Source organism: Syngnathus leptorhynchus, unplaced genomic scaffold, assembly GCF_054491065.1.
Source record: "Syngnathus leptorhynchus isolate UIUO unplaced genomic scaffold, UIUO_Slep HiC_scaffold_825, whole genome shotgun sequence".
NCBI classification, from domain to species: Eukaryota; Metazoa; Chordata; class Actinopteri; order Syngnathiformes; family Syngnathidae; genus Syngnathus; species Syngnathus leptorhynchus.
Genome location: NW_028232658.1, coordinates 4,507 through 15,058, shown reverse-complemented (window position 1 = coordinate 15,058; position 10,552 = coordinate 4,507). Strand labels below are relative to the sequence as shown.

Sequence of the window (10,552 nt, the reverse complement as noted above, 5' to 3'; positions counted from 1 at the left end):
CTGCGCTCGGAGAAGCTGAAGTTAGAGAGCATGCCGGCACGGAGCACGGGCGACGCACCCGCGCAAGAGCGATGTTCGATCCGTGCGGGTTCGGTGACCCTAGGTGCGAACCCCGCGGATTTGCCCTTTGGCTGGGACAACGAGTTTCCTCGGCGGCAGGTTGAGGTTGGAGCGTTCGAGCTCGACCGGTTTCCTATCACCGTCGAGGCGTACCGCCCGTTCGTGGAGGCTGGTGGCTATTCGGAGCGCAAGCACTGGGAGCCCCAGCACTGGGAGTGGATCCAGGCGCGGGGCATGCGTCGGCCCTACCTTTGGACCGAAGACGGTCGCTGGACTGCGATGGGTGGGCCGATTCCGCTGGAGCAGGTCGCGGGTTGGCCGGTGCTCGTGACAGGCGGGGAGGCTTTGGCCTATGCGCGCTGGAAGGGAGCCCGTTTGGCCACCGAAGCCGAGCTGCATCGCGCGGCGTACGGCAATCCCAGCGACGCGGGCGAAAGCGACTACCCCTGGGGCGACGCCGTGCCGGGACCCGAGCACGGCAACTTCGGTTTCCGAAGCTACGGCCCGGTGCCGGTGGGCTCGCACCCCGCCGGGCGCAGCGCGTTCGGTGTCGACGAGCTGATGGGCAACGGCTGGGAGTGGACTTCAACCGAATGGGCCCGCTACCCGGGATTCGAGGCGTCGCTGCCGACCTACCCGGGCTACTCCTCCGACTTCTTCAGCGGCAAGCACGCTGTTGTATTTGGCGCTGCGTGGCCAACCGATGAGCGACTCCCTGCGGCGCAGCTTCCGCAACTGGTTCCAGCGTCAGTACGTCTACGTGCCGGCGACGTTCCGGCTCGCATACGACTAGTCGCGACCTCGACGCCTGGCGCTGGTGCCGGTTAGCTGGTGCCGGTTAGAGGATGTCGTCGAGCGCTTGGATGAGGGCGGCGACCTCGGCTGGCGAGTTGTAGTGAACGAGGCTCACGCGAACGATACCGCCGCGCTCCAAGAGCCCCATGTCGCGCATCGCACGGTAGGCGTAGAAGTGTCCGCAGCGAACGGCGATGTGGCGCTCGTCAAGGAGCGGTGGGATGTCTTCGGCGTTGCGACCTTCGACGGTAAAGGCGACGGTCGGGGCGCGGTGGGCTCGAGCGGGGTCCGTCGTTCCCAGGACACTGACGCGCGGGTGGGAGTCGAGGAACGTGAGTAGGGGCCGTACGAGTTCCTCCTCCTGCTCCGCGATCGCTTCGAAGATCTGGTTCAGGCGCGCGGCGGGGGTCGCCGAGCGTTCGCCGGGGAAGGTTCGAGCGTGCAGCTCGTCCAGGTAGTCGGTGATGCCTACGAGCGATGCCGTCAGCTCGTGATTGACGTTGCCGGGCTCGAGCTTGTAGGGGACGTCCTCTTCTCCGACGAAGAAGTGGTTTTGGTTGCGCAGCGCCGCAAGCCGCTCTGGCTTGCCGTAAAGCAGGCCGAGGTGAGGGCCGTAGGTCTTGTAGAGACTGAGCAAGTAGAAATCGACGTCGAGGTCTTGGACGTCGACGCGGCGGTGGGGCGCGAAGGCGACGCCGTCCACGCAGACGGCAGCACCGGCTGCATGCACGCGCCTGGTTATGGATTTGACGTCGTGGATCGTCCCGACGACGTTCGCGCAGTGGGTGAACGCGACGAGCTTGGTCCGCTCGTTTAGGAGCGGCTCGAGGTTCTCGATTTCCAGGGTGTGGCGCTCGGGGTGGAAGCACCATTCGCGCAGGACCACGCCGCGCTCTTCCAGGGATCGCCAGGGTCCGATATTCGCTTCGTGGTCGAGGTTCGTGACGACGACTTCGTCGCCGGGCTCGAGCGTGGGGGCGAGCGCGCTGGAAAGCACGCGGGCGAGCATTGTGGAGGAGGGGCCGAGCACGACGTTCTCGACATCAGCATTGACCAGGCGTGCGGCGGCTTCGCGCCCGCGTTGAACACGTCCCGCGGCTTCGGTCGAGAGGCCGTAGCTTGCGCCGAGCTGCACCTGGTGGCGCTGCATGTAGTCGGTCGCAATGTCGATAACCGCTTGCGCGGGAACGCTTCCGCCTGCGTTGTCGAAGAGTGTCCAGTCGGTGGAAAGCGCAGGGAAGCGCGACCGGATGAAGTCGGTGTCGAGCATTGTGGAGACCGGCATGGGACTAGGAGGCGAGCTCGCGATGCATTGCAGCAAGGAGGGTGGCGGCGTCGCCGTCTGCGAGTTTGCCCGCGTTCCACCCGATGCCGAGCCCGTCGTCGCCGATGCGCGGAATGATGTGGAAGTGAACGTGGAAGACTGCCTGATGGGCTTCCGCGCCGTTGTTTTGGAGGACGTTGTAGGCCGTCGCGCCGGTAGCGGCGAGTACGGCGCGGGCGACCCGTGGCAAGGCCCGCCCGATCGCTGACGAGGCCTCGTCAGAGAGCTCGTGCAAGTGGGCCTTGCGCTCCTTGGGGATGATCAGCGTGTGTCCCGGCGCGATTGGAAAAATGTCGAGGAAGGCGAGTACATGATCGTCCTCATACACGTTGTGGCAGGGCAGCGCACCGTCGAGGATTTGGTCGAAGGGTGTGGGCATAGGGGCCAGACTAGCGTCGCTGGCTAAGGCCGACGAGCCCCGAAGGAAGGCCGCCCTCGAGCGTGATTGTTGAGCGCGCTCTTCGGGCGTGTTCTTCGGCCCACGTGGGTTGGCCGGAGGTCGCAGCCGCGGGCAGAGCTCGAAGGCTTGCGCGCGTGGCGTCGAGGTGGCGCGATTTGGCACTCGGGTTCCGTACCAAGGCGCTCGGGGAGGCGTCTCGGCCCGCTGGCCTCGAAATGCTCGAGCGGCGCGCGAGCGGCTCCGGTATTCGTTGCCAGGCTGCGTGGAGGTCTCTGCCCCCTGCCTGTCCGCCCGCCGGCTTCGGGGGCCGCACTGATCTACGATCTGATACAGCCTTGGGTTAGGGCTTTCCTTGGGCGGCGGGTCGGCGTTCGTGGGCCCCTCGGCGACCGTGTTCTCGGGGTGCGGACGCGCCTGGCCAAGTTGGCCGGGCGGAACATGAACAGAAACTACGTTGTGTGTTTCGGCGTGCATCGAATCCAATGACCGACGGGACGGGACACCATGATTGCAACGCTACCGCTGGTACTGCTGTCGACCCTTGCGGTCGTCGGGGGCGCGCCTTCCGCGCAGAGCTTCGAAACACGCCCTGCAGAGGTCGCCGTCAAACGGTCGCTGCAGAATCTCTTCGCCGCATTGCGGTCGGACAACGCGTGGAAGTTCCGCGCAGAATTCGACGAGAACGGGTTGCTGGGGCGCGCTCGCGAAGCGGCTTCGAGCGAGACGGAGGAGCACCTGCTGGCGCAGCTCTTGGAAGTGAGCGTCCTCTTCGACGACACGTTTCGCGATCTTCGGGACCGCGAGTGGGGAGCTCCGGAGCTGGCGTATCTGACGGCGGGCGAGAGCGACGACGCGGTATTTGCGATCGTGCGGTCGGAAGACGCGTTCTCCGGCACCTGGTACCTGCAGCTTTGGTACGAGCGCATCGACTCTCGCTGGAAGATCATCGACTTTCAAAGCGTTGGCGCCCTCATGCCGGCTTCCGGACTGTTGGTCTACGGCCTTCGCCGGCAGTTGCCACCGGGCCCGCTCCAACGGTTCCTGATGGGTCTCGACGAGATCGTCGAGCAATTGGATCTCGGCGACTACGAACATGCGCGCGCGTCGCTCGAGGGGGTTCGCCCAACCGACCTGCCGCCTGCGTTTGCCGAGATTCACGCGCACCTTGTCGCGCTTGCGAGCTACGGCCGCGAGGACTTTTCCAAGGCGCGTGTGGCAACCGAGGCCGCGCTTCACTATCGCGCCGACAACCCGCGCGTCGAACTCTTGCATGCGACGGCGCTGCTTGGGGCGGGCCGGCCGCAGGAGGCGCTTGTCGCGATTGACCACTACGGTGATCTCGTCGGCCCCGATGGTGAGTTTGCGGCGGCTCGCGGGAACGCCTTGGAGGCGCTAGGGCGCATCGGGGAAGCCGAATCGCAGTATGCGCTCGGCTTGGACGGCCCTAACTCGGCAGTGGAGTGCTTGCTGGGCTGGGGGCGGGTGCTTCCGGCCGAGCGCGCAGGCGAGCTGCGTGTGGCCTATCGGAGTTTGGGCGACCCGCGTTGGTTTGCGACCTTTGCTGCCGACTGGATCGCGGCGGGGCGGTCGGAGATCGTCGAAGCGCTTGTTGCCGAGCAGCGCGCGCTAGCTCCCGGTGATCCGGAGGTCGACTACTGGGACGCCGAGCTGAATGTCCGTCTAGGAAGAACGGAGCGCGCGGAAGAGCTCTTTCTCTTGGCCGCTGGGGCCCTCGCGGACGAGGGCGCACAGGCGACCAGTGAGCAGCGCTACCTCGATCTCTGTCTTGCTCGCGGTGCGGTAGCCGAAGCACTGACGCGCGCGGTGAATCGGAGCCGTGCCTTCGACTACCTCGCGCAGGGATTGCTGGAGGCCGGCAACCTCGAGTCGCTGGATGGGCTACTTGCGAGGCAGGCCGATGCGGATCCGGACGATCAATGGTTGAGCTACTACCGCGGACGTTTGGCGCAAGTGCGCGGCAGCCTTGAGGTCGCATTGGGGCACTATGAGGCGGGCGTGCTCCGTGAGCGCCCGGGGCCGGTGCGCAGCGTGTATCGCTGGAACACCGTCAATCTGCTCTCGCAGCTGGACCGCGGATTGGAAGCTTACCGGCGAATCGGGCCTCGTTCGGAGACGTTCGTTCAGCTAACGCTCTTCGCCGTGGAGCAGGGGGATATTGCGCTGCTGAATGGCTTGCTCGAAGCTCGGACGGCCGACTCGCCCGAGGATTCTCGCCTTCCGTTCGTTGACGGCTGCCGGATGTTCCTGGAGGGCGACTACGACGGTTCTCTTCGCCGGCTCGAGCCATTGGTGACGCGGATGCCGGAGAACCCCGACCTGGCGGTGCTCGTAGAGGAGACGCTGATCGAGTCAGCGCTCCGGCTTGGCGCTTACGACGTCGCGCTACGTGAGGCGCAGCGCTCGACGCTCCGCGATGGGGACCCGTGGTTCGAGATCGTCGTCTACGTGGCGCTTGAGGAGTTTGAAGAGGCGCGCGACCGAGTCGAGCTCTGGCTCGACGTTGGCGGCGACCCTGAGCTCTTGTACGCCGACACGGCGCTCGGCCCCGTGCTGAGTTCTCAACCGGCGTTCGCCGACTTTCGAAGCGCTCACGCTCCGCCGGAAAGTTTGGCTCAGTAGCCGCGCTAGAGCGACTGCTTCCACTCGGCGAGCTTTTGCAGCGCCTCAAGTGGAGTGAGGGCATTCGGGTCGAGTTTCCGCAGCTCGGTTTCGATCGGGCTGGGAGCGTGCGCGAACAGGGTCAGCTGTTGCCCGTCATTTGCCGTGGGCTGCGCCGGCGACGAGCCCGCGATGCGGGCCGCGAGATCGTCTTCTTCACGCTCTAGGTCACCGAGAATCGCGCGCGCGCGCTCGACGAGTGCCATCGGCACGCCGGCGAGGCGAGCGACGTGAATGCCATAGGAGCGATCGGTGCCACCGGCGACGATCTTATGGAGGAAGACGATCTCGTCACCGGACTCGCGAACGGCAACGTTGAGGTTCGCGACACCGCTCAGGCGTTCAGCTAGATCCGTGAGCTGGTGATAATGGGTGGCGAAGAGCGTCCGAGCACCGATGGCCTCATGTAGGTGCTCTACGATCGCCCAGGCAAGCGCGAGCCCGTCGAAGGTGCTCGTTCCGCGGCCGACCTCGTCCAGGATGACGAGTGACTCCGAGGTCGCGTTGTTCAGGATGTTTGCGATCTCGACCATCTCGACCATGAAGGTCGACTCGCCGCGACTGATGTCGTCGCCAGCGCCGACGCGGGTGAAGATGCGATCGACGACGCCGATTTCGGCCTTCGCCGCAGGGACGTACGAGCCGATTTGGGCGAGCAGGACGATGAGTGCGGCCTGGCGAATGAAGGTCGACTTACCAGCCATGTTCGGACCGGTGAGGATCTGCAAATGCTGGGCACCGCGGTCGAGCTTGGTGTCGTTGGGAACGAACGTGTCGCAGACGGCCGAGAGTTCGATCACCGGGTGACGGCCATCGACGATGTCGATGCACCCACCGGCGGTGATGTCGGGAGCGACGTAGCGGTTGTCGGCGGCGCGCTGGGCGAGCCCGGCGAGGACGTCGATCATCGCGAGCGCGCCAGCGGTATCGAGGATGCGGGGCACCTCAAGCGCTAGGGCATCACGCAGCTCGCCGAAGAGGCGGTACTCGAGCTCCTTCGAGCGGTCTTCGGCCTTCAAAACCTTGCCTTCGAAGTCCTTGAGCTCGGGCGTGATGTAGCGCTCAGCGGCCTTGATCGTCTGCTTGCGAATCCAGGATTCGGGGACGCGCTCGACTTGAGCGCGGGGCACCTCGAGGAAGTAGCCGAAGACCGAGTTGAAGCCGATGCGCAGACCGTTGATGCCCGTCTTCTCGGCCTCCTCGGCCTGGAAGCGAGCCATCCATGACTTGCCGTCGCCAGCGATTTGGCGCAGCTCGTCGAGCTCTTCGGAGACGCCGTCGCGAATGAGGGCGCCTTCCTTAATGGTCAGAGGCGGGGAGTCGACAAGTGTCGCTCGGACACGCGAGGTGAGCTCGTCGAGCGGATCCAGCGCGTCGCGCAAGTCGCAGAGCAGTGCCGAGTAGGCGCTCTCGAGCTTGTTGCGAACCAAGGGGACCTGTGCCAGTGAGCCCGCGAGCGCCACCAGGTCGCGTCCGTTCGCGCGGCCGGTCGAGACCTTGGCGACCAGGCGTTCGATGTCGAGCACGTCGCGCAGAAGTTCGCGCACGTCCTCGCGCACGAACGGAGCGTCGACGAACTCCGCGACGCCCTGTTGGCGCGCGAGGATCGGATCGACGCGGCGCAGTGGAGCCAGCAGCCACTCGCGCATGAGGCGCCCACCCATCGGAGTCAGGCTGCCGTCGACGACATCGAGCAGTGTCCCCTCCCGGCGCTCACCGCGTTGGGTCTGAACCAACTCAAGGCACGCGCGCGTCGCACGGTCGAGCACCAGGTGGTCGGCGGGTTCGACGCGCTCAAGCTTGCGAATGTGCTCGCACGCGGTCTTTTGGGTTTCCTCCAGGTACTCGATCAGGGCGCCAGCGGCGAGCACGATCGGAGACTCGTTCGGAATGCCGAAGCCCTCGAGCGTCTTGACCTTGAAGTGGCGTTCGAGCGCCTTGCGCGTCGCGCGTGCCTCGAAGCGCCACTCGTCTCGTTCGGTGACGCGCGGACCCAGGTGGCGTTCGACGTCGTCAGCGAGGAGCGGGTTGTCAGTCAGTGCGCTCGGTGCGACCAGGAGCTCGGCCGGACTGATGCGAGCGAGCTCGTCACCGAGGCCGGCGTGCGAGAGTTCGGCCACGTGGCAGCGCCCGGTCGAGAGATCGACCCACGCCAACCCCGCACGGTTTCCGTCGACGGCCAGGCTTGCCAAGTAGTTGCTGGACTTGGCTTCGAGCGCATCCTCTTCGGTGATCGTCCCGGGCGTTACCACGCGCACGATGCCGCGCTCGACGATGCCCTTCGACGCCTTGGGGTCGGTGAGCTGCTCACAGATGGCAACCTTGAAGCCCTTGCGCACGAGCCGCATCAGGTAGCCATCGGCGGCCTTCACCGGAACACCTGCCATCGGCAACGCGTTCTTGCCCTTGTCGCGTGAGGTAACCGTAATCCCCAGCTCGCGCCCGGCGACGTGGGCGTCGTCGCCAAAGAGCTCATAGAAGTCGCCCATGCGGAAGAAGAGCAGGGCACCCGGCTGCTCTTCCTTGGCCCGCCAAAACTGCTCCATCATCGGCGACTGCGCCTTCTTGGAGCCCTTCGAGGTCTTGGCGCTCGTCTTCGCCTTGGCGCCCGAAGCGGAGGGGGAAGCCCGTCTTTCTCGGAGGGCTTGTCGGCGGGAAGGAAGGTGGAGCGGCGCGGCATAGGACGGTTTGTCTCGGGTGGAGCAACCAGTCTAGCGGCGGGAGACCCACGGGCCAGCGCGCCGGCCGAGGCACGGCAGCAAGGGGGTGGCGCACTCGTCCGCGCGGTTCCGGACTCCGTTCTAGGCGCAGCGCGAGACCGCTTGGGGCGCGGCGCGGCCGGGTGCTAGACCGGGTGAGCGACCGGGGCCGCGGGGTGCGAGTGATCGGGCGCGCAACGCGCGTCGGGCCGGATCTTGACGAAGCAAGGGTGGGCACTGGGCAGCCTGCTCGTGGGCCTTGCTGCGGCCGTGCTGGCCTGGAGAGGTTTCGAGTGGGACGAAGGGCGAGCCGCCGACTCGGCGGTGGGTCCGGAGGCTGCGGAGTTGGCTTCGGAAGCCGGCACGATCGAACTCGTGGAGGCTTCGACGCCTGAGACCAGCGGGCCCGCAGCTTCGAACGAGGCCGCCGATCGCTAGCCGATGCGGTCGACGGCGACGTCGGCGGTGTCGGCGCTGAAGCCGAACGGGTCGGCGCCTGCGCCCTCGTCTCCGCCGAGGATGCTGCGGACGGATTCTTGGAGCTGGGCGAAGGCCTTGCGTGCCCCCGCGCTGACTTGATCGCGACTGAGCTCGCCGGACGTTCCGGCGTCAGCGAGGGCCTGGAGGGCGCTCTCGAACGAGCCGAAGCTGTTGCCCAGTGCGTTCTCCTGCCGGGGGTTGAGGTCGCCTTGCTCGAGACGTCCCTCGAGGCGCGCCTGAACGCGTTCGAGCAGGGCCCCGAGCGGGCCCGGCAGGCCGCCCGGTCGTTCCTGCGGGCGCTCGTTCCTGAGCGGGCGTTCGACCGGCCCCGGTCCGGTGCCGCTAGCGCGCGGACCAGCCGGGCGGGTCGCGAAAGACTCGGGAGCGGATGAGACGTTGGGCAAGCGGGAGGGGATGTTCATACAGCCCCTATCGGCCATGCCCAGCCGTTGCCTGAGTCTTGGCGAGCGAGCGGGGGGCGGCGGCTAGTGCTTTCCCGGTGTCGATACGCCGGACGAGCCGGATCCCGCCCTGTGGGCGGGATCCGCTACGTGGTTCTACAGGGCGCCGACGCGTTCTGCGGCGAAGGCGGCGAGCTTTTGGGCGTCGGCGTGGAAAGCGTTGATGCCCTGTGCGAGCTTCTCAACCGCCATCGGGTCGCTGTTGTGAAGCCAGCGGAACGCTGCCTCGTCGATGTTTACGCGCTCGACATCGCTGGCGCGGGCGTCCTCGACGGAGAGGGCGCGGGGGAGCTCACCACTGCGGGCGGCGAGCTCGTCGATGAGGTTCGGGGCGATGGTCAGGAGGTCGCACCCGGCGAGGGCGGCAACTTGGTCGGCCTTGCGAAAACTCGCGCCCATGACCTCGGTTTTGATATCAAACTTCTTGAAGTAGTGATAGATGTCCGTGACCGAAGAGACGCCGGGGTCGTCGGCGATCGGGATGTCGTCGACGCCCTGCGACTTCTTGTACCAATCGTAGATGCGGCCGACGAAGGGCGAGATCAGCGTGACTCCAGCCTCTCCACACGCGACGCCCTGGGCGAAGCTGAAGAGGAGCGTGAGGTTGCAATGGATGCCTTCTGATTCAAGCACTCGCGCGGCTTGGATGCCCTCCCAAGTGCTTGCGAGCTTGATGAGAATCCGGTCGCGTGAGATGCCGCTTGCTTCGTAGAGGCGGATTAGCTCGCGGCCCTTGGCGACCGATGCGTCCGTGTCATAGGAGAGTCGCGCGGCGACTTCCGTGGAGACGCGACCGGGGATGACCTCCAGGATGCGGCGCCGAAGCCAACGGCTAGCAGGTCTTGGAAGCGGTCGACGTCGCCGTTGGCGGCATTCAAAGCCTCTTCGAAGATCGGGGCGTAGCGCTCGTCGCGCGCGCTCTTGAGAATTAGCGACGGGTTTGTGGTCGCGTCCTGGGGCTTAGCGCGCTCGATGGCGTCGATGTCGCCGGTATCGGCGACGACGGTGGTCATGGAGCGAAGGGACTCGAGCTGGTTCATGGGAGCGCGGTGAGATCAGGTCGTCGTAGCGGAACGGGTTGGAAGAGCTGCGCCGTTCGAGTTTACGCTTCCGAGCCGGCGTCCGTCGGCGTATCGCCGTGCGGACCTCCCAAGCGTGGGAGATCGTCCAGGATCGGGCACCAAGCAGGGCTGCGGTCGGCGTAGTTGTGCTTGATGGGGAGTTCGTCCAGCGCCGGTTCGATGTTGGCGAGCGACAGGTCGATCCAGCCGGGCCAGACGGGTGATTCGTAGCTCAGGGTGCTGCCGCAGTTGGTGCAGAAGCAGCGCGTTGCGCCGGTGTCGGTCCGGTACCGGCCGAGGAAGGACTCGCCTGCGATACCCCCAGGGCCCTCGACGGGGCGAACGCGATCGGAGGCGAATGTGGCGTAGGTCCACACGCCGGCACCGTGGGCGCGGCGACAATTCTCACAATGGCAGTGGCCGACCCATCGGACGGGGAGCTGGGCCTCGAACCGAAGCTTGCCACAGAGGCAGACGGCGTGGACGCAGGAGGTGGAGGTCATGAAGTCGATTCTAGTGCGCTGGGATCGGTGTAAGGCTCTCCATGGGAACTGTTTGTGCGCGCCGAGGAGCTGCTTGGCATGTAAAGCTTA

General features: G+C 66.1%; 1 protein-coding gene across 1 annotated transcript; it reads right to left on the bottom strand.

Moving 5' to 3' along the window:
- Positions 1–898: 898 nt before the first annotated feature.
- Positions 899–2,140, bottom strand: LOC147036102 (uncharacterized). Its single transcript, XM_085905336.1, has one exon. The coding sequence runs from the start codon at positions 2,138–2,140 to the stop codon at positions 899–901; it is 1,242 nt and encodes a 413-aa protein (XP_085761462.1).
- Positions 2,141–10,552: the final 8,412 nt, after the last annotated feature.

What these genes read in the sequence shown, in the direction of transcription:
- LOC147036102 (XM_085905336.1), bottom strand. Translation starts at nt 2,140, where the DNA reads ATGCCGGTCTCCACAATGCTCGACACCGACTTCATCCGGTCGCGCTTC.